Raw genomic sequence first — 21958 nt, forward strand, 5'->3', positions numbered from 1 at the left:
GCAGTAGACCTTACATGGAATGCTATAGAATATATAGAATAATGCCTGTATAATCTGTGACATCATGATAAGGTGGGAGGTGGGAGAACATAAGTAGTAATGGGCAGTAGACCTTACATTGAATGCTATAGAATATTAGAGTTGGATAGAATAATGCCTGTATAATCTCTGACAGCACAAGTACCGTTCTCTAATAAGTCACCATTTTAAATGTGTTAATGAGTTCTTGTAACATTTTGCACGGCTTGACATGGCTTGTGCAAATTTTTACTTCAGTCCTCCCCACCACTTCAACAATGAGGCTTTCCTTGAGGGGCGGGGCCTGATCACAGAGGGTGTGGCTAGCATCAATGCCAACATCCGCAATCAGAACTTCCAAGCTGCAAGGGAAACACTGGGAAGAGTGCTGCATACCCTACAGGTGAGAGAGATATAGGGAGAGGAATGTTACACTACTAAATATAGAGAACTGAAGCAGCGTTCAGTTTTTATGCGTCACATATCTGGAACAAACTCCCAGAATGGTGCAGATCTGAGTACATAAATAGCAAATCTGCTGTGGTTGGAGGTGGTCTCCCATCTCTTCCATTGAGTGACCCTGGTGTGGGAAAGGACACTTATTACTGGTTGACGAGTAGCCCTGCTTAAAGCCCATGAGCCCATATTTCTCCCTCTTGGATACGTTTGGTTTAGAAATAAAGCTATTCATTCATTTATTCGGGGCATAAACAATACTGATAGTAGCTTTAAATCAAAGTTGAAGACCTTTCTTTTTTCTGCTGTCTTTAAGTGTCTTTTTTTAAATGTCCCTTGAAAACAAAAGTTAAACTGTGTATATGTGTGTCTGTGTGTGTGTGTGTGTGTGTGTGTGTGTGTGTGTGTGTGTGTGTGTGTGTGTGTGTGTGTGTGTGTGTGTGTGTGTGTGTGTGTGTGTGTGTGTGTGTGTTCGACTTGACTGAACACACTATCAGGACTTCTACAGCCATAGTAACTGGGTGGAGCTGGGATTCACAGATCCATACTTCCAGCTCATCCGCCCAGACCTCGCTCTGGAAAGCCTGGCAGGTGCGTGTGTGTGCGTGTGTGTGTGTGTATGTGTGTGTGTGTGTGTGTGTGTGTGTGTGTGTGTGTGTGTGTGTGTGTGTGTGTGTGTGTGTGTGTGTGTGTGTGTGTGTGTGTGTGTGTGTGTGTGTGTGTGTGTGTGTGTGTGTGTGTGTGTGTGTGTGTGTGTGTGTGTCTCTCTCTCTGGTTTTGCAGCCGCCCTACTTTTTATGACAACAGTGATAGCAGAGGGGAAAGATAAGAGAGAAACATCAGGTGTAATTATGAGATGATTACAGACAATTCCCAGGCAGCTTACTGTAATGGGCAGTAAAATGTGTCAACGTACGTCGTCACGTACGTCGGGGGGGGGGGGGGGGCAGACATACTTGTGGGGCGCAATGTTAAGTCAACCTGTTTATACCCCACAAATATGTCCGCCGCTACCAAATGACACTTGTTGATGCCCCCTTCAGGATTTTTGGCACGCACTATGTCTATGAATCATGTTTATGTTTGCCGTATGCAGAGAAGGACACTGCAACCTGCCGTGACTGTGCCAGTGGAACATGCCCCAATCCTATCCTTCCTATCATTCTACAAGAGAAGAAACTCACCTCAGGCTACATGGGAATCTTCTCTGATGCCAAGCCTAAAGGTATAAATTACAAAAGATCATTCTTCTATATCTTTCCAAAAGCCTTCCCTTTAAATTGGGCTTCTTCCCAACCTTCCCAAACATTATTTTCCTGAAACACAGTGAGTATATATGAGAATACCAGCTTCCCATGACAATGAAAGTAAAAATAACCAATTGATCATACTAAATATCATGTTACAATGACTTCCATTATATCTACATGTCCAAGACATACAGTATGTGTTAGAAATATGTATTGCTGGTGGTATGGGAAGACAAACCATTGAAATTCATATTATATGTGTATTATGTTACAGTATTTATGTTATTAAACATAGTTCCCCATGTTCTCAAAACTATATATATTTATTTTTAAATCAAGAACATTTCTGTTTTTTCATGGTTAATCTACCTTTGGTCCAATGCAAGGTAAATGCAGTCACGGGGGTGCTGCTGACCTGACCAGCACAGTGGTCCCTCGCGGTGGCATTAACAAGGATGAGAGTCGTCCAGACAATGTGGCATTCCACACAGCTGCTGTCAATTTAGCCACCAGTGCCAGCCTCCAGCTACTGGAAGACATCCGTGGAGCTGCTGGGGACAATGACTTCTTGAGGTACAATGAGAAAGGATTAAGTAAAAACAAATTACACAAAGAAATGCAAATGACATGACTATTACAATGTAAAATAACATAGAGACTTCATAAATTGCATTCAGTGACAGTCAATGCTTTTTTCCAAAGCTTTTCTACCATGAGATATTATATTATTAGTACATACAGTAGGTCCACACTATACCAGCAACAGTTGCAGTCCAGCACAGAACATACAACAGTGTAACCTTTCTACTGTATATCTTTCTGTCTCTCATAGATTGGTTGGCATCGCTCGTGCATCTGTTGTGTGTTTCGTAATCGACACCACGGGCAGTATGTCTGATGACATTGCAGAACTCAAGAGAGTTATTAATCAAATCATTGACAGCACAAAGGGAACGCAGGATGAACCTTCTGAATATATTCTGGTTCCCTTCAATGACCCTGGTAAGATCTATTTTTGTGCCTTTTGTAGCATCTACTGTACCTACAGTACCATTTCTGTCAAGAAGTTTATAAAGCATTAAACAAATGTACTGAATATGCACTGAACAATAGAACATAAATATGTAACAATAATATTTAAAGGTAGGGTAAGTGAAATTTTTTGGTTAAAAAAAGTTTTTTGTTAAAAGGTTAAAGGTATATATTTTGATAGTAATCATTGCTATATAGTGTTTGTTCAGTAACAGGGGGTCTCCCTGTCTCTCCAGCTCTTTATTAAACAGAAACTACGTTTTCAGGTAGGTGACAAACGTTCAGCCAATCAGAAGAGAGTACCCATTTATCAGCTCCATTTTTTTCTCCCTTTTTTTTGTGTTCCAGTTCCAATTTTGTCTGCTCATTTCTTAGTGCCATCACTTCCAATTTTCCTTATTTAATCTGTATCCTGTCTGAGTTCTCTATCGTGATTGGATAGAATGGATATCCCGACCTAAAAATGCATTTTCTGTTTAATAAAGAGCTGGAGAGACATGGAGACTCCTGTTACTGAACACATAATCTGAGTTCCCAGAAGTTCTCGCCAGCTCTCGCATACATACGGGAGGGGAACACACACTCTATAGCAATGTGTACTATCAAAATATAGATAGCTATTTAACAGTTATTTTAACCAAAGAAAATCACTTACCCTACCTTTAATGCTCAATATTAAACAACAATTACGTAATATTCAGTCGCTAGTTTGTAGGAATAGTATGTGTAAACGTTTTCAAATGGTAAACTCATTTTGATAATAAACTCCTCCTTAAAAATGTGTGTTGTGTAGAATTTGGACCCATGATAAGGACTCCAGATGCGAATGTGATGAAAGACAAAGTATCTAAGCTCCCGGCGGCGGGAGGTGGTGATGCCCCTGAGATGTCCCTGTCAGGACTCCAGGTACAAAAGCTTAAACATTATCCAGTCAGGATTTGCATATTGATTCATTGGATATATAACCAATGATATTGTAACACATCAGTCAATCGTCCACCTTTCTGTTTCTGTAGTTGGCTTTAACAGGTGCCCCTGCCTCCTCTCAAATCTATTTGTTCACTGATGCCACAGCCAAAGACATTGCACTACAGGATACCATTGTAGCCCTCATCAGGAGCACCAAATCAACGGTAGGCTAAATACTATATTACTAATCCCATGGACTTAATGTTTAAACCTCATTATTATTTAAAAGAAAGAAACTTATTTTAGTGATCATACTGTATCTCTCTCTCCTCACTCAATCACATGCTGACATCCTTGCTACGCTTTTCCCATCTGCCCAGTTACATTCTTTCCCTTTCCACATCGTTACCAGGTGTCCTTCTTCCTGACGGGGTCCCGTAAGAGGCGACGTCGTGCACTTACCGGTTCTTTAAATGACTACAGGGACCTAGCTCTGGCTTCCGGGGGCCAGGCCATTGAAGTTTCTAAGAGCGAGTTGCCTCAGGCCACCGATATCATTCTTGACACTTCCACCTCTGCCCTGGTAAACACATGCAGCTCCAAAGGGCCTTAAAGTAATTCAATGTTAGGTTAGTGGAATAAATTAATTTCTCTTCTGTCTCTCCTCAGGTGACGGTTTTTCAACGAGATAGAAGTGCTGGGAGGGAGACCTTCCCCTTTGTGTTGGACGGGTCTCTCACAAATGTCACTCTCTACATTACCGGAAAAGCTATTAGCTTCACACTGACCAACCCAGCAGGTAATGCTTTCTTTCTTTCTTTCTTTCTTTCTTTCTTTCTTTTAGCTTAACATATGTGTCACACTACCAGGTGTTATCCAGAAACAGAGTAAGGCCAGTGGTACATTGGGGACCATTCAAGCTGTGGGGAACCTGTGGAGAATACGTCTCAATGCTGACAAGCTGCCAGGAATCTGGCAGATCTACATTGTCACCAGCCATCCATACACACTCAAAGTGACAGGTAAGATATACTCAGTACTCACCTGTGTCTGCTTTTTCACACAACATCTTCTTTTATTGACTCCACCAGGCCGAAGGCGTGGCCGATATGTCTTGCACCTTGTCTGTCCGTCCGTCCGTCCGTCCGTCCGCGAGCAGCTAATCTCCGGCACCGTTGGCCCGATCGCAGCAAAACTGTGCGCACACACTCCCTGGATTCCCAAAGCAGAACCTCTGCCCCTCTTTCAGATTATAGAGCCACCAGGAGGCCTATTTTTGCTAAACACATTTTTTATATTACTCCTGAAAACGTTGTCCAAACATCACGCAAATCGTTACACATTATCTCTATAGTCAAGTGATCCAGATGGATCTGTCCGATCTTTCATATTTCATCCTGATTGGCGACATTGCTGGCCCACAATACCTACCTGACCTGGCGGAGACCTATGCTCCGAGTAGCACTTTTTCTAGTTTAGCTATTGGTTTGTTCAGCTCAATACTTATTAAACCATTATTGATTGTCTAATTGTTAACATTTCTTTGTTTCATTCCAGGTCAGAGCGTCATCACCTTTATCTATAACTTTGTTGAGGCCTTCCAGGGACCTCACCCAAGTTATGCAGTAATCACTGGGCGTCCAGAAGCAGGTACAGACAATAAAACTGGCACACAAAATATTACCTTCTCAAATAGTCACATTTACTGTATAATACGAGGAACTAAAGTCATGTAGTCATCAAACCTTGCACCTTCAGATTTGTAATGATGAGATCATACACAATCAAATAATCACAATGTATTTTACTCACTCTGCCTTGTCTTCTTCCCTCTTTGTCCTGTGAATCCAGGCCAGCCCGCCACCTTGTTGCTCTCGGTGTTGGGTAAAAAGGGTGCAGATTCTGTGTCTATTGATAACATTGGTTTGGGTGTCGTCTCTGGTGCAGAGGCCATGAGCAGTGGTACAACAACTGACATCGGTAATGGAGATATCCTGGTTACAGTTGATAGTGTCCCAGACGGTGAGTTTGTCATTATGCTGAATGGAACAGACTCGGTGTCTAGAACAAACTTCCAGAGGCAGTCCACCACCCAGATGTCCATCTCCAAGGTTACCATCAAGGTCAGTGTCTTCACTTCCTCTGTTTACATCAATCAGGTTTGGACATTGCACACACAGAGTCAAACAATTCACACAAACATATGAAGAATAATGACACCCCTGCTAAGATTTTTTTGTTATTCCTCAGGCAGCAGTAGACCGCAGTTTGGAGCCAGGGAAAACCGTTTCCCTCCCATTCAGTGTGAGGACCCAGGGCACTGGTGGCACATACACCATCGATGCCAAGAATAACAGAGGCTTTGATATGACATTCCCATCAAGGTGAGGAAAAAGCCCAAAACACTACTGGCATTCTCATCAGCACTGATATGGCTCAACCTTTGAAACTGTCTATGTCATTTTACTGTACACTCTCATAATTAATACTGTGCCATTATCCTGTTCACTCCCACTCCCCAATTATGTGACAGACTAACTTTGACATCCGGCCAGTATGCCAATGTAACGTTGACCATTACGCCACCTGGAAACACGACATCAGGCACAGATGTAACTCTAACCTTTGACGCCAAGTCATCCAGCGGTGCCGATTCCAACTATGCTGTTCTAAGATTTTCTGTTGTTAGCAAGGTAACCAACCCCGTTCACGACCAACGTTAACATGTTGTAAGTTCTTAAACAGTACCATTACCTAAGGCCAACCAACTACCAAATGTCTAATTTTGGATTTGTATGCTTTTCATGTAATACATTGGTCAAGACAGTGGTCACTTAAAGCTGCCATATGGAAATCGTTTTAATGAAAAAATATGTAATTTTAACCAACCTGTATGGTGGAGTATGTTAATGCCATATAACTATTGCATCTGCAGTGGGTAGAAGTGGTCTCCCTACACATCCACTGAGACATTTAGACGCTACTGCTGGATAGGACACTTAATATTCAAAAGTGCAATATTGGCTAAGCAGGGATATCCTCTTGGAGGATTGGTATACAGTATGTCTGGTTTCTCACCAGGGAGACCTGGGTTCGAAACCGGGTTAGGACATAAACGTTACAGATTGCAGGTTTAAGACTAACTCATACATCATCGCTTGTTGAAAATCATTCAATCAAATCAATCGGTTTTCAACAATCGACACAGTACATTTCTCTTTATATAAGACCACTGTATTATATTTATGTACTGCACCTACAGTAGGCTGATTCACAACCGTTTCCCTCTCCTGCATTTGTTTTTGATGCTTTCTCCAGATCACAGATTTTATTCGCCCATTGTGCAAGATGGTCAGTGTACAGGCCAAAAACTGCCCTAAGGATGTATCTCGATGTGAACCCTTCAACTGGGAGCTCTCAGCAAACCTCACTGATGGTATTGGTACAGGAATAGAGAGCATTACGCTGCGCCAGGGTAATGGAACCCTCCGGTACACGAAGTTGGATGCTCCCTTGATTCAGGCATCATACAACGCTTCCTGTTGCTCTCGGATAGTAGAATTTATTGCTGTTGATAAAGTTGGCAATGTGGGCAGGTGTTACCATTCAATTATTCACTCCAGTGGGCCTCCTGCATTGACCCTGTCCCTACCACTGTGGCTGTGTCTGGTGGTTTCTGCCTTTGTGGCCAGACTTTGAAGATAAGCAATTTCTCCAGCCTTACAGAAACAAGTGAAGGTTGCAGTGCATTGATTGTCTATGTGATAGCAGACATGACTTAATGTCAGGATACATACAGTAGCACACTCCGAATAGACTGCCCCCCCATTTATCAATAAAGAAATTGCTGTTAGACGGTGAAGACAAGTGTATCAAAATGATCATAACAAACATATTTTCTTCTTCAGTCCCATTATGTTGATTGTATGAATGCTATTGTATACATGTTGAAGTAAAACGTGTTCTTGTAATGAACACAAGTGAAACAGTTGTCCAACAATTCAAATGTATACATGTTACCACACACCGTATTAACAACTTTATGAGATTTTGGAAAATAAAATAACAATGTTATATGTATGTACATATATTTCTTTGGTACTGGAAAACAGCACGTATTCCAGAGAAAAAACAATAAACAAAACAGTATAATGCAGAAACCAATTTGTACAAGCACAATAAAAAGTAGGTCAGTGCCTTGTGTGTGTGTGTGTGTGTGTGTGTGTGTGTGTGTGTGTGTGTGTGTGTGTGTGTGTGTGTGTGTGTGTGTGTGTGTGTGTGTGTGTGTGTGTGTGTGTGTGTGTGTGTGTGTGTGTGTGTGTGTGTGTGTGTGTGTGTATTTCAATTGTCTGAGATACTCCTGGTCAAATATTACTCTGTCTGAGAATCAGATGGTCGCCGGTTCGCCCCTTGGCCCCAGTCTGCATGTGTGTACAGTATGTGTCACTGGCATGCAGGCATTGGGCCTGCACAATTAATTAGTAATTGCTTGTTGGATTAGGTGTGTCATTGTGCAAGTATTGACTGTAGTCAATAGTATCTGTTAACCTTTACAGGAAGACAAACTAACAAATGGGCCTATGGTTTCATGCCCTTTTAACCATTTAAACCCCTTAGAGCATGGGTTTTCAACTGATGGTCCGTGGACCACTGGTGGTCCGTGAAGGTATTGCATGTGGTCCCTGACCATGCATTTAGAATAGGTGAAAGTGAAGATTTGTATTTTATTTTATCGACCACTTGTTGAGAAACAGTGCAGTACGTATAGTGACGCATCAATGTTATCAGTTACTGGGAAGTCTGATGTGAAGAACTTCCAAAGACATGGGAGTTAGAATTTCAAGGGAAACTGTACCGGATTGTCTGGTTGTGTCACCATTATTAGGAAATGTGCTCATAATCAATCGCATGTGTCTGCTCACTCATACATAAGTTGCCGTTTCAAGCTTTCCCCCCACACCACACCCATATCGCCCCTCCCAACACAACAGTGGTCCCCAGGTTGATTCTTAGTCGGGGTGGTGGTCCCTGGTTCATTATCAGTTGAAAACCCCTGCCTTAGAGAACTGGACTTGAGTTACAACTGTACTTGACCACTTTTTCAGTCTAAGAATCTCTTGGCCAAAATATGGACGCTGAGGTTCAAGTGGTTAACAGTGGAAGGAGTTTTTCTTCTCTTTACACTAGATTTATAGATGCATCATGTCTTTTATTTTTACTACTTGGGAATGTAAGTCAGGAACGATGCAAATAGGGAATGCATGCCCCACCCAGTTATGCAATACCATTGTACCAGTTGTCAGAGTACCAGATGTGTCTGTCTGTCTGTCTGTCTGTCTGTCTGTCTGTCTGTCTGTCTGTCTGTCTGTCTGTCTGTCTGTCTGTCTGTCTGTGTCCCTTTTGTGCCCATATGGAGATCTCTGTATCTGTCTGTCTAGATTATGTCCCTTTTATGCACATCTACAGTATATGATATCTATATCTGTCTGTCCTTGTCCCTTTAATGCCCATACAGTATGGAGTTCCCTGATGTTATCAGTATATGGCCATATATGGGCTTACCCATATACAGTATTACAGTATATTACATTGGGATTTACAGTAGTACTGTATGGGCATATTATGGATTCACATTCTTTCCCTCACATTTTTTCTTCTCTATAGTAGGTTTATAGATTCATGTATTTAATTTTCACTAATATCTGCAAGTTATTTCATGGGGATCCATGCTCTATGCTATGCGATCTGACAATTCATAACACACTGTAGGTGATGATTGCATGACGAGTTAATCATTTTCATTTGTCACACACACACACACACACACACACACACACACACACACACACACACACACACACACACACACACACACACACACACACACACACACAGTACATTTAAGCTAAAACTCTGCCTTGGGAGCCCCCTTGACCCTGACAATCATATAATTGTCCCGCCCCACATATAGATAAGACATATAGTATATAATCTGCTATACATTTTTAGGCACAGGACATATCTCATACCGGTAACTTACAGGTATGTACTGTACATTGTCATTGCTGGCATAAGCTTGGTTGATTTTTCTTTTCTTGTATTTCATGGGGATAATTGCTTTTTAAACAACACACATTGATCAAGCATACAGTAAGTAAGTATTTGTTAGATTTTCTTTTTTTAATCTGATAACTGCATTATGATTCATAATGATTTTTTTGTTTGGTATTTCAAAGGCACACTTTATTTATGTGATTTCAACTTCTAAAATAGTGCTGGGGTGGGCAACCACCTCCCTTTGATTCACCAGGTGATCAATTCAGTTGAAATGGTTAACCATTATTAACCATTATTGTTTAATGTGCATAAAATGTTTCTCCCCAGATAGTAAAAATGTATCTTCCTTTATTAATCATGTTAAAAAAATCATGTCATTTTATTATGAATTATTGTTTTATTCCATACTTATTATTCTAATTAACAACCAATAATAATATTGCTGCACACAAGAAGGCTGAATTGCTTCCGCTTTCTTCCTCTTTTTCTTGAAATGCCAGGTTAAAGCTACATTTTCAGTAGAGGTTGGGTGTGTAGTTACTGATGTAACTACAAATATTGTCAAGATATGTTCAGTCGTTGCTCCCTGATTAGAAATTGATCATCCAAGATAGTCTCTCCATTAACTTAACCCATTAAAACCGTGAAAGCATCTGTCATTTTAGATTTTAACGTTGGCTATTAAAAAATAGTGTTCGAAAAATGTTGAAAAATGTTGAATTAAGAAAAAGTGTGAGAACTATTGATTTAGAAGGCAACATAGGACCCGGGGAACATAGGTACGGTCCCGAAGAAATAGGTCTAAAAGTCAGACTTTTAGCACACAAAGGAATGCAAAAAAAAATAGTAAATAAAAATGTAAAGTTTGTGTTGAATTTACTATTTGAAGAAGGATGAAGATCTGGATCTGGATCCGAATCACTTGTGTTTATTATAGTTTTTGTAAGAAATTATGATAGTAAGAAACAAATACTGTGTCGGGCTTTGTAATTTTATACATTGGCACGATCTGAGGCCATATGCCTCAGATATAGGCCATATATTTAGAGTTATATCATGGCAAGGTTAATACAGAACCCAAACCCAAAACTGTGATGATGTAATCATGGTGATGTAATTTATGCATGTTTACAGTGGTATAATAAATAATAAGTACCTAAAACATTTTTAACTCACACGGTAGCTCACAAACTGCGTACCAACATTATTTGCTTGGACTGTGCTCACTTTGTGGGATTTCTGGGACCTTACAATACAGCTTTGGACTAATTTCAGCTTGCACTTTGACTATAATATTGGTCTTTTCATTTAGATGGATTAGGATGTCTTTAAATTGAACTATTTGCCTCGCCTGTCTTCAAAAGCCAAGTTATTGAAACAGTATCAAAATGGCATTTCAGCCAGAGTATCATGTGAAGTGCGAATTAGACTTTTCCATCATTTGTTATCATTTTGATGTAATATGTTATTAATTATATCATGACTAAACATGAGCTGTTCTTACTAATTATTCACAACCTTTCTTTAAGACTAATGATGTCACCAGTGCAGGGTGTCGTCCTGCTTACCTTGGCCCTATCGGGCGGGGCCATAGCCTTTGCCCCCATCGGAGGCGAGGCATCCACTCATGTCAGCATTACAGGAACGGCTCTTTTGCAAAAAGTGAAAGAGACTTGTCGGGCAGTGGCTGCATTATCTGGTCATGAGTTCAATCCTACGGTGGGTAGGAAGCACACACACACACACACACACACACACACACACACACACACGCGTGTGCGCGCGCGCGAACACACACACACATACACACACACACACACACACACACACACACACACACACACACACACACACACACACACACACACACACACACACACACACACACACACACAAACACACACACACAAAATGTATTCTATTTTTAGATATTTTACATCTGGAGTGTAATCAACTGAAAAATAAGCTTACTGTACTGTGAATACCTCTCAACTTTATTTAAATGTATATCAATGGGCTGTACATAACTTTGAGAGTAATATCACTTACATTTCACCTTTGACCTCAGGGTAACTCTGCAGAGGAGCTGGTCCAGGCCTGTCTAGGTCCCACAGCAACAGGAGAGGTGTCAGCTGCCAAGTTCCGCTCTGCTCTCAATGAGATCTATGTTCAGAATGGACTGGTGGACCGTGATTTCATCAACAGGTGGGAGAACTATGTGTATAAGAAAATAATGTAATGGTAACATAATAGAAGTATTTATGGGCTGTAGACCTTACATGGAATGCTATCGAATAATGCCCGTATAATCTGTGACATCATGATAAGTACAGCTCTGTAATAAGTTTTGCCACAATTTAAAATGTGCTAGAACTGTGAGTTCTTGTAACATTTTGCCAGGCTTGACTAGGCTTAAGTTAACCGACTGCAAATTAATTTCCATAACTTCAGTCCTCCCCACCACTTCAACAATGAGGCTTTCCTTGAGGGGCGGGGCCTGATCACAGAGGGTGTGGCTAGCATCAAGGCCAACATCCGCAATCAGAACTTCCAAGCTGCAAGGGAAACACTGGGAAGAGTGCTGCATACCCTACAGGTGAGAGAAATAGGGAGAGGAGGATTAAATTAAATTAATCATAAATTCACAAATAATCACAAAACTGAAACGGTGTGTGTGTGTGTGTGCGTGCGCGTGCGCGTGCGCGTGCGCGTGTGCGTGTGTGTGTGTGTGCGACCGTGCGTGCGCATGACTGAACACTATCAGGACTTCTACAGCCATAGTAACTGGGTGGAGCTGGGATTCACAGATCCATACCTCAACCTCATCCGCCCAGACCTCGCTCTGGAAAGCTTGGCAGGTGTGTGTATTTTGACCCCCCCCCCCCCCCCCCTCCTATTGAATGTATGACTTTTGTATACAAGATTTTCAGAATATCTAGAAGCAAGGAGTGGGGGGATTATTCACAAAGCAATTTTCTATCTTTGTGGCTTAAGAATTTTAAAGCTCAGTTATTCACACTGTAACATTGTGCGTTTCCCTGATTAATCTGTGTTTACGTTATGTAGAGAAGGACACAGCAACCTGCAGTGACTGTGCCAGTGGAACATGCCCCAATCCTATCCTTCCTATCATTCTACAAGAGAAGAAACTCACCTCAGGCTACATGGGAATCTTCTCTGATGCCAAGCCTAAAGGTATATGTACAGAAAATCATTCTAAATCATTCCAAGAAATATTCGAATAACTGTGAAAATGTATTTCCGAGGTCAAAAATATATTTTCTAATGTATTTGTTTGAGCAAATTATCGGACATTCTGAAACATACAGTAGTGGTATGTGGTATACCATACTTGTGGTATGAGAAGGAAAACTATTGCAATTCATGTTGTATGCGTACTGTATTATTAGACATATTATGTTTACTATATATATATATATATATATATATATATATATATATATATATACTATCCTGTAAGTTTGCTGTACCTCTTTTTTTACCGTCCTATGCAAGGTAAATGTAGTCACGGGGGTGCTGCTGACCTCACCAGCACAGTGGTCCCTCGCGGTGGCATTAGCAAGGATGAGCGTCGTCCAGACAATGTGGCATTCCACACAGCTGCTGTCAATTTAGCCACCAGTGCCAGCCTCCAGCTACTTGAAGACATCCGTGGAGCTGCTGGGGACAATGACTTCTTGAGGTACAATGAGAAAGGATTAGGTAAAACATTATTACACAAAGAAATGCTCATTACATGAGTGTATAACTATTACAATGTCAACAAATAAGGCTTCATGAATTACATTCAGTTTATGCTATTATACGAAAGCATCCACTGCCACCATGAGATATTATATTATTAGTGTAGGTGTTCCCAGTGGGAATATAACCCCTGGGTAGTTTTAGTTCACGCTAAACCAGCACCAGTTGCTGCAGAAAATCCAACAACCCGTATGTGTCTTTTTGTCTTTCACAGAACGATAGGCATCGCTCGTGCATCTGTTGTGTGTTTTGTCATCGACACCACAGGCAGTATGTCTGATGACATTGCAGAAGTCAGGAGACTTGTTAATCAAATCATTGACACCACAAAGGGAACGCAGGACGAACCATCTGAATATATTCTGGTTCCCTTCAATGACCCAAGTGAGATCTATTGTGGTGCCTTTGCAGCACCGACCTACAGTACCATTTCTGTCAAGAAGTGTATACAACCTTTAAATCTATACAGTACAATTTTTACTTGAAAATGGAAAATTATATTTAATGCTGAAATTGTTAAATGTACACAATTACTTAGATTCTGAAATGTTATCTCAATGTTATCCCAACTTTTTTTGCTAGTTGAGATAGTGAGACTATTTCACCCACATAATAACCTGGTCAATGTTTGTTAAAGGTGTAGTGAAATGAAAAATATGTTTTTCACACTTTTAGAGCATATCCGTGGTCATCATATGGGCATACCTAACAATAGATGCCAAAAAAAATGAAAAAAACCCATTTTTGTGTATTTTCACATCCAAAGTCCATAAAAAGCCAATCTTAATTACTTCCTGTAAACGAAAACGTGCTGCGTGATGACATAACGCAGCCTTCATGAAAATAAATGAATCTTGATTACATGCACCTGTTTGATTCCCATAGCTGCACGTTCTTCAAACACAGCTGATTTTAATTACAGAGATACTCCGTTTTGAATCTCATTGAAGATGAGTGTATTACTCATTTTAAACTTCATCTGCACACTAAAATATGTATCTGAAAACATTATAGGTTAGAAATAAGCCAGGTAGTAGCAAACGTGCTTCACTGGCCGTCTCTCTCTCACTTGTAAAAAAACACTAGCCGTGTTGCACACGGCTGAAGCAAGCCCCCAGAGCCGCTGAGAAATCTTGAAGCCGCCACCCCAGTGGCCAAAGCTGGAACTGCAGGCGGGGAGAAATACATGCGCGAGCAAAACATACTGATCTATATTTATATATATAGATATAAATATGTAAACATATTATACATAAATACATATGCATTTACATATACATAGGCATCTCCAGTGAATTTCATAAATATCTCGCGTTCAATCCTTGACACACGGGCTGCCGTAGAACGCAAAAATGACACTAGTGCGCATGCACATAACTCTACGTGTGGTCAAAATCGACTCAATAATTCTACTTCCGGCAGTCTTCCGGGTGCTTCAAAACGCCACTGAGCACATTCATTGAAATGATAGCTGGGGGCGGGGCAATCCGCTAGTCCCTCTAGTTATATTATACCTCTATGGGCTGAAGTGAGTGGGTACAAACACACTTGTCCGTTTGCAACCGAACGAACGGCCGGAAGTCCCATCCACTCCCATGTTAAAAAAAAACGGAAAAACGGGCGCGATCCGGTCCGGAAAAAGCACATCCGTGTTCCGCTTTTCATTGAGTAACAGACAGAAATGGCCGGATCCGGAACAAGAGCTTCCGTTTCGTAGCGACCCGTTTTCCGCCAGCAAATGGTGTGTTTGTACCCATTGAGATCCAACGTCCCATAGCCTGAAGGGATGGGACCTTCTGATTGGTTTAGAGTCGTTGAGCCGACGTTTCAGGCTGAACCTTCAAAATAAAATGACCGAAAATGTCACTTCAGTGCGTCTTTAAAGCTGAACATGCTGATCCGACATGCTGATTGTCAGCCCAATAAACCCACAGATTTTGTTAAGATGTAGTATTTTTTTTTAAATGCTGGTTATCTCATTTTAAACGACACAGCTTACTCAGTAGAATTAGTAATATATTTGTGGTCCTGCAATGTCAAAATGTGTGCATGTTTGTGTAGAATTTGGACCCATAACAAAGACTCCAGATGGTGATGTAATGAAAGACAAAGTATCTAAGCTCACTGCGAATGGAGGTGGTGATCTCCCTGAGATGTGCCTGTCAGGACTCCAGGTACAGTAAATCATAACACACTCCAGTCAGGATTTGCATATTGATTTATATTGATATATCAACCAATGATATTGGAGATAAACACTTTGGTCAATCCCCCACCTCTCTGTTTCCGTAGTTGGCTTTAACAGGTGCCCCTGCCTCCTCTCAAATCTATGTGTTCACTGATGCCACAGCCAAAGACATTGCTCTAAAGGATACCATTGTATCCCTCATCAGGAGCACCAAATCAACGGTAAATACTTGAAAAATCTTGTTAAAGAGAGAAACATATTTTAGTGATCATATCTCTCTCTTCTCAGTCACAAGCTGACATCCTTGCTATTCTTTTCCAATCTGCCCAGTTACATCCTTTCCCTTTCCATCTTGTTACCAGGTGAATTTCTTCATGACGGGGTCCAAGAGGAGTCGTCGTTCACTTAAAGCCGCTTCTTTCAATGACTACAAGGAACTAGCTCTGGCTTCCGGGGGCCAGGCCATTGAAGTTTCTAAGAGCCAGTTGCCTCAGGCCACCGACATCATTCTTGACACTTCGACCTCTGCCCTGGTAAATACATGCAGCTCCAAATGGCCATAAAGTAATTCAGTTTTAGGTTAGTGGAAGGAATTGATTTCTCTTCTGTTTCTTCTCAGGTGACGGTTCTTCAGCGAGATAGGAACGCTGGGAAGGAGACCTTCCCCTTTGTGTTGGACGGGTCTCTTACAAATGTCACTCTGTACGTTACAGGAAAAGCTATTAGCTTCACACTGACCAACCCAGAAGGTAACACAGTCACTATGCCCACACATTGTTTTTTTCTAATAACAATTGTTTAGATAAGACAAGAAACAAATAAACAAATACAATAAGTACATACATAATTGAATGAAAACATGTGTTTTTAATGTATGTAGGAGATCATTCACCTTGTGCTTGTACACACTAGAGCTGAAATTGCATTGGAATTGCATCGGAAAACATTAGTCTTTGTTAGGAGCCTAGGGGAGCCTATGGTCGTAACACAAAATGGACTCCCTCCTTCCCAGTCCCCAAAAAGCCAGACAACACATGTTCAAAATCCCAAGCATTATGGGTTTATTTACTAATGTATGATAAAAGTCATGACACGATATATACATATTACCTCAGGGTGGGATCTACAAAACAACTACAAACACATAAAAGATTCCTCACCCCTACACACAAATCTCTAACACATAAACATTAACAAATTACAGCACACTTGTGTTTGGAGGCTGGCTAGGAGAAAGACATCTGAACTTCTGGAAGCAGGAAGCTTTATAGTGACGCCCAAGAAGATAGGAGCCAATCACCTGCGAGAATCTACATACTAGTTAGCCAATCACACTCAGCCACCATTCACACCAGCTGGTACCCAAATCACTCACTCCTCACCACACTCTCACACATACGCACACACGAGGGGGAAAACACAGGAAAATACACAATATGAGCCTAGGGTCATAGCAGTCTTACACACCTAGTGCTGCTGTTTACTGAGACTAAGCTCTGTGTTTGCATATGCGTACTGTATTATTGTTTCCGCCAGGCCGAAGGCATGGCCGAGACTATGTTTTGCACCCTGTCAGTATGTACTAACTAATCGACGGCACCGTTGGCCCGATCAACGTGAAACTGTGCACACACACTCCTCCTAACGTTTCACAGTATAGTCATTAAACCAAACAGATCTGTCGGATTTTTCATATTGGCGAATTTCAAACATTGCTGGCCCACAATAACCTACCTGACTTGGCGGAGACCTGTGCTCCGAGGAGCACTTTTTCTAGTTTTGTGTAACACCCCAAGATCCATGGTTTACAGTGATTTTAGAACAGCTATAGCTTATCTGTTCTAAAATAATTGTAACTCACAGCCTTGTGTGGCTTATTGCTTTTATAAATAGTTACCAAATACCAACCTGAAAATAAAAGTTTTTAGTAACAATATGACTGTAAGAAATATGTCACCGACTGCCTGCACAAAGAAGGAAGTTGCTATGCAAATGCATTGAAGGTCCCCAACAGTGAGTATTGTAAATGTAAAATATGTCTATAGTGAGCAACTCACTATGGCATATGGCATGGCATATTTCTCACCTAAAATGTTATCAGAAACTGTTTTTGTTAATAAAAATTCACTAAAACATTGGATATTTTGAAACAATTTGTTTGGCACAGACAGTAACAGTGATAACATGCAGTGATTGGTATGTGTTTGTAGAATAATTTACAATGGCTTTGGGCATGGTTCAGCTCAGCCAATCATAATTAAGCTATATCCATTTTATAAAATGTTTTATCTAGCCTCATCTTCTTCTCTTCTATGTGTCACACTACCAGGTGTTAGCCAGAAACAGAGTGAGGCCAGTGGTACATTGGGGACCATTCAAGATGTAGGGAACCTGTGGAGAATACGTCTCAATGCTGACAAGCTGCCAGGAACCTGGCAGATCTACATTGTCACCAGCCATCCATACACACTCAAAGTGACAGGTCAGATACGCTCACCTGTGTCTGCTTTTTCACACAACCTATCCTTTTATGTATCTATTGGTTTGTTCAGCTCAATACTTTTAAAAGCATTAAAGCATTATTAATTGTCTGGTTGTTAACATTTCTGTGTGTCATTCCAGGTCAGAGCGTCATCACCTTTATCTATAACTTTGTTGAGGCCTTCCAGGGACCTCACCCAGGTTATGCAGTAATCACTGGGCGTCCAAAAGCAGGTATACAGACAGTCACACAAAATATCACACTCACAAATAGTCACATGCACTTTTACAACTATATGAAAACCATTTACTGTAAATTACGGGGAACTAAAGCCATTATGTAGTCATCAAATCATGTGTCATTAAGATTTGCCAATAATTTGATCATTCATAATCACATGGCTACATCAATGTATTTTCTACTCATTCTGTCTTGTCTTCTTCCCTCTTTGTCCTGCAAATCCAGGCCAGCCTGCCACCCTGTTGCTATCGGTGTTGGGTAAAAAGGGTCCAGATTCTGTGTCTATTGATAACGCTGGTTTGGGAATGGTCTCTGGTGCAGAGGCCATGAGCAGTGGCACAACAACTGACATGGGTAATGGAGATATCCTGGTTACAGTTGATAGTGTCCCAGAGGGTGAGTTTGTGATTATGCTGAATGGAACAGACTCGGTGTCCGGAACAAACTTCCAGAGGCAGTCCACCACCCAGATGTCCGTCTCAAAGGTTACCATCAAGGTCAGTGTCTTCACTTCCTCTATCTATGTCAATCAAGCGTGGAATTCCTAACTGGTCAGTTACTGTACATACAGCTAATTACTAAAATAATTTGGACGAGTCAAACAATTCACACAAAACCAACATAGGAAGAATACCTCCAAAAAAATCACACCCAGTGTGAAGTGGGCGGTGTGGTCACAGTGGTCATCACAGTGATGGAAGTGATTCACTTTTTAAAAAAAAGTTTTTTTTTTTAAGTTCATAGTCCTATTTATAGGGCTATGCACATGTGTCATGTGATTCTAGCCAATCACAGTCCTGAATAGAGTCATGGTGGCCAATCACGGTGCAGGGTTAGGGGGGTACAATGGTGGCCAATCACAGCGCAGGGTTGGGGGGGTGCAATTGGTGTCGATGTCCAAACCTCACATATAGGGGCGGTTGCACCGCCCATAAAATGTTTTTGATATGAGAAAATCGTATAAGGGTACAATTTTACCAATGCGGGCGGATTCTACCCATGCTTTTTAATGGGAACGGAGCGGTTTGTTGCCATTTACGGATTTGTGCAAAAAACACGCTCTGTTCCCAATGAATAGCATTGGCAGAATCCGCCCTCATAAGCAGAATTAAAGTTCGCTGTGACCACACCCCAAGAAAGTATATTACACTATTTCACCTGCCTTTTTTTTCTCCTCAAATCCTTTATGTTGTTCCTCAGGCAGCAGTAGACAGCAGTTTGGAGCCAGGGAAAACATTTTCCCTCCCATTCAGTGTGATGACCCAGGGCTCTGGTGGCACATACACCATCACTGCCAAGAATGACAGAGGCTTTGCAATAAAAGTCCCAGCAAGGTGAGGAGAAAGCCCCAAACACAACAGGCATTCTTGCTGTACAACACTCATATTTAATGATGCCATGCAATAACAGCCTCCATTATCCCGTTCACTCCCACTCCCCAATTATGTGACAGCCTAACTTTGACATCCGGCCAGTATGCCAATGCAACTTTGACCATGAAGTCACCTGGAAACACACCATCAGGCACAGATGTAACTCTAACCATTGACGTCAAGTCATCCAGCGGTGCCGATTCCAACTATGCCGTTCTAAGACTTTCTGTTGTTAGCAAGGTAACCAACCCCGTCTTTACCATTACAAAAGATACAGCACTGCTAATGTCTCATTTTGGATTTGCAGATTTTTCATGTAATACATTGGTCAGATGGTCACTCAAAGCTGCAATATGGAAACTGTTTTAATGATATAAATGTCATTTTAACCAACCTTTATGTTAATACCATAAAACTATTGCATCTGTAGTGGGTGGAAGTGGTCTCCCTCCCTACACTAGCAACACCCTACACCTAGCAATTTAGATCCTGGTGCTGGGTAGGACACCTGCTGGTAGACATATAGTACTGCATGCACATCAAAAGTGCAATATATTCCTGGACCCTAGCCAAATAGGCATTGCCTCTTGAATTGGTTCATTTCTGGTTTCTCACCAGCCAGGGGGGGCCTGGGTTTGAATCCCGGTTAGGACATAACAGATTGCATTTTTAAGCCTGTCTTATACATCATCGCTTGTTAAACTCATTCAATCAAATAAAAACAAAATCAGCAATTGATGAAGTATAAAGTATACATTTGATGAAGATGAAGTATAAATTTGTCTTTAACTAAGACCATTGTATTATATTGTACTGTACCTACAGTAGGCTGATTCACAACCGTTTCCCTCTTCTGCACTTGTTTTTGATGCTTTCTCCAGATCACAGATTTTGTACCGCCATTGTGCAAGATTGTCAGTGTACAGGCCGAAAACTGCCCTCAAGATGTATCTCAATGTGAACCCTTCAACTGGGAGCTCTCAGCAAACCTCACTGATGGTAATGGCACTGGCACAGAGAGCATTAAGCTGCGCCAGGGTAATGGAGACCTTGAGTACACCAACTTGGATGCTCCCTTGATTCAGGCATCGTACAACGCTTCCTGTTGCTCTCAGATCGTAGAACTTATTGCTGTTGATAAGGTTGGCAATGTGGGCAGGTGTTACCATTCAATTATTTACTCCAGTGGCCCTCCTGCATTGACCCTGTCCCTACCACTGTGGCTGTGTCTGGTGGTTTCTGCCTTTGTGGCCAGACTTTGAAGGAAACATGGGCCATGTTGATGAGGGTACTGTTAATGTTCCATCTTCATTTAGCTTTAGCTAATTGATGCAGCCAAGCAATTTCTCCAGTTCAGTTAACATTTCACGAATATTGTTGAAAACCACTCTTCCACTATACAGGACTAGCAAGAAACATGCCATGATGAAACCTTTCCTAGACGTATTTTTATACACACTTCTATGGCCTACACTGAAAACAGTTGCCTTACAAACCAGTGAAGATTACAGTGCAGTGATGTGATGTGATAGCAGACTATGACTTTCAGGATACAAAGCACACTCTTAATAGACTGTTTCCTTTTTAGCGGTGCCAACCGCTCTATACGTGGCTTTGACTCGGTGTCTGTGTGTGTGTCTGTGTGTCTGTATGTCTGTGTGTATGAGCCCGGGATGAGCACGGCAAAGAAGCAACACATACAAACACACGCACACGCACACACACACACACACACACACGGACTTGGAGATTGCCTATGCCATCTCTCCTCTCATTTGCCACACGTGCCACCGGTTATCAAAGAGGGGTCCAGGGACCCCCAGGGACGTCCGCCCGTATGAGCACGGGATTTTAAACAGCTATAACTCCAGTTTGCAGCATGCCACCAAGTCCAAATTTGGTATGTGGACTTAGACCACCAATACGGGCCGAGCATGAATTGCTCAAGCCCCGCCCCCTCTGTCTTCCCATTGGCTGGCCTTTAAACAGCCATAACTCAAGTTCGCAGCATGCTACGGAGTACAAATTTTGGACATGGACTAAAACCACCAATAGGGACAAACTGTAATTACTTAAGCCCCGCCCCCTCTGTCTGCCCATTGGCTGGGCTTTAAACAGCCATTATTCCAGTTTGCAGCATGCTACCAAGTACAAATTTGGTAAGTGGACTCAGACCACCAATAGGGAC

The 21958-nt window shown here is 41.5% G+C and overlaps 1 protein-coding gene across 1 annotated transcript in view; it reads left to right on the forward strand.

Moving 5' to 3' along the window:
• LOC311054824 (uncharacterized protein) overlaps nt 1–21292 on the forward strand; it is a 42808-nt gene extending 21516 nt beyond the window's left edge. The window contains exons 4-35 of the mRNA XM_084070826.1: nt 277–421; nt 972–1065; nt 1571–1699; nt 2111–2297; nt 2557–2726; nt 3550–3662; nt 3773–3889; nt 4078–4248; nt 4335–4464; nt 4535–4687; nt 5223–5315; nt 5517–5788; nt 5916–6049; nt 6199–6358; nt 6984–7358; nt 11205–11441; nt 11791–11927; nt 12174–12318; nt 12487–12580; nt 12789–12917; nt 13239–13425; nt 13702–13871; nt 15549–15661; nt 15780–15896; nt 16038–16208; nt 16295–16424; nt 18005–18157; nt 18298–18390; nt 18623–18894; nt 19598–19731; nt 19851–20010; nt 20652–21292. Of these exons, the coding sequence (XP_083926952.1) occupies nt 277–421; nt 972–1065; nt 1571–1699; nt 2111–2297; nt 2557–2726; nt 3550–3662; nt 3773–3889; nt 4078–4248; nt 4335–4464; nt 4535–4687; nt 5223–5315; nt 5517–5788; nt 5916–6049; nt 6199–6358; nt 6984–7358; nt 11205–11441; nt 11791–11927; nt 12174–12318; nt 12487–12580; nt 12789–12917; nt 13239–13425; nt 13702–13871; nt 15549–15661; nt 15780–15896; nt 16038–16208; nt 16295–16424; nt 18005–18157; nt 18298–18390; nt 18623–18894; nt 19598–19731; nt 19851–20010; nt 20652–21032 (5266 nt within the window). The 3' untranslated portion in view covers nt 21033–21292. The remainder of the gene's footprint in view (nt 1–276; nt 422–971; nt 1066–1570; nt 1700–2110; nt 2298–2556; nt 2727–3549; nt 3663–3772; nt 3890–4077; nt 4249–4334; nt 4465–4534; nt 4688–5222; nt 5316–5516; nt 5789–5915; nt 6050–6198; nt 6359–6983; nt 7359–11204; nt 11442–11790; nt 11928–12173; nt 12319–12486; nt 12581–12788; nt 12918–13238; nt 13426–13701; nt 13872–15548; nt 15662–15779; nt 15897–16037; nt 16209–16294; nt 16425–18004; nt 18158–18297; nt 18391–18622; nt 18895–19597; nt 19732–19850; nt 20011–20651) is intronic.
• Nucleotides 21293–21958: the final 666 nt, after the last annotated feature.

Source organism: Gymnoscopelus microlampas, assembly GCF_963454915.1.
Source record: "Gymnoscopelus microlampas genome assembly, chromosome: 2".
Taxonomy (NCBI): domain Eukaryota; kingdom Metazoa; phylum Chordata; class Actinopteri; order Myctophiformes; family Myctophidae; genus Gymnoscopelus; species Gymnoscopelus microlampas.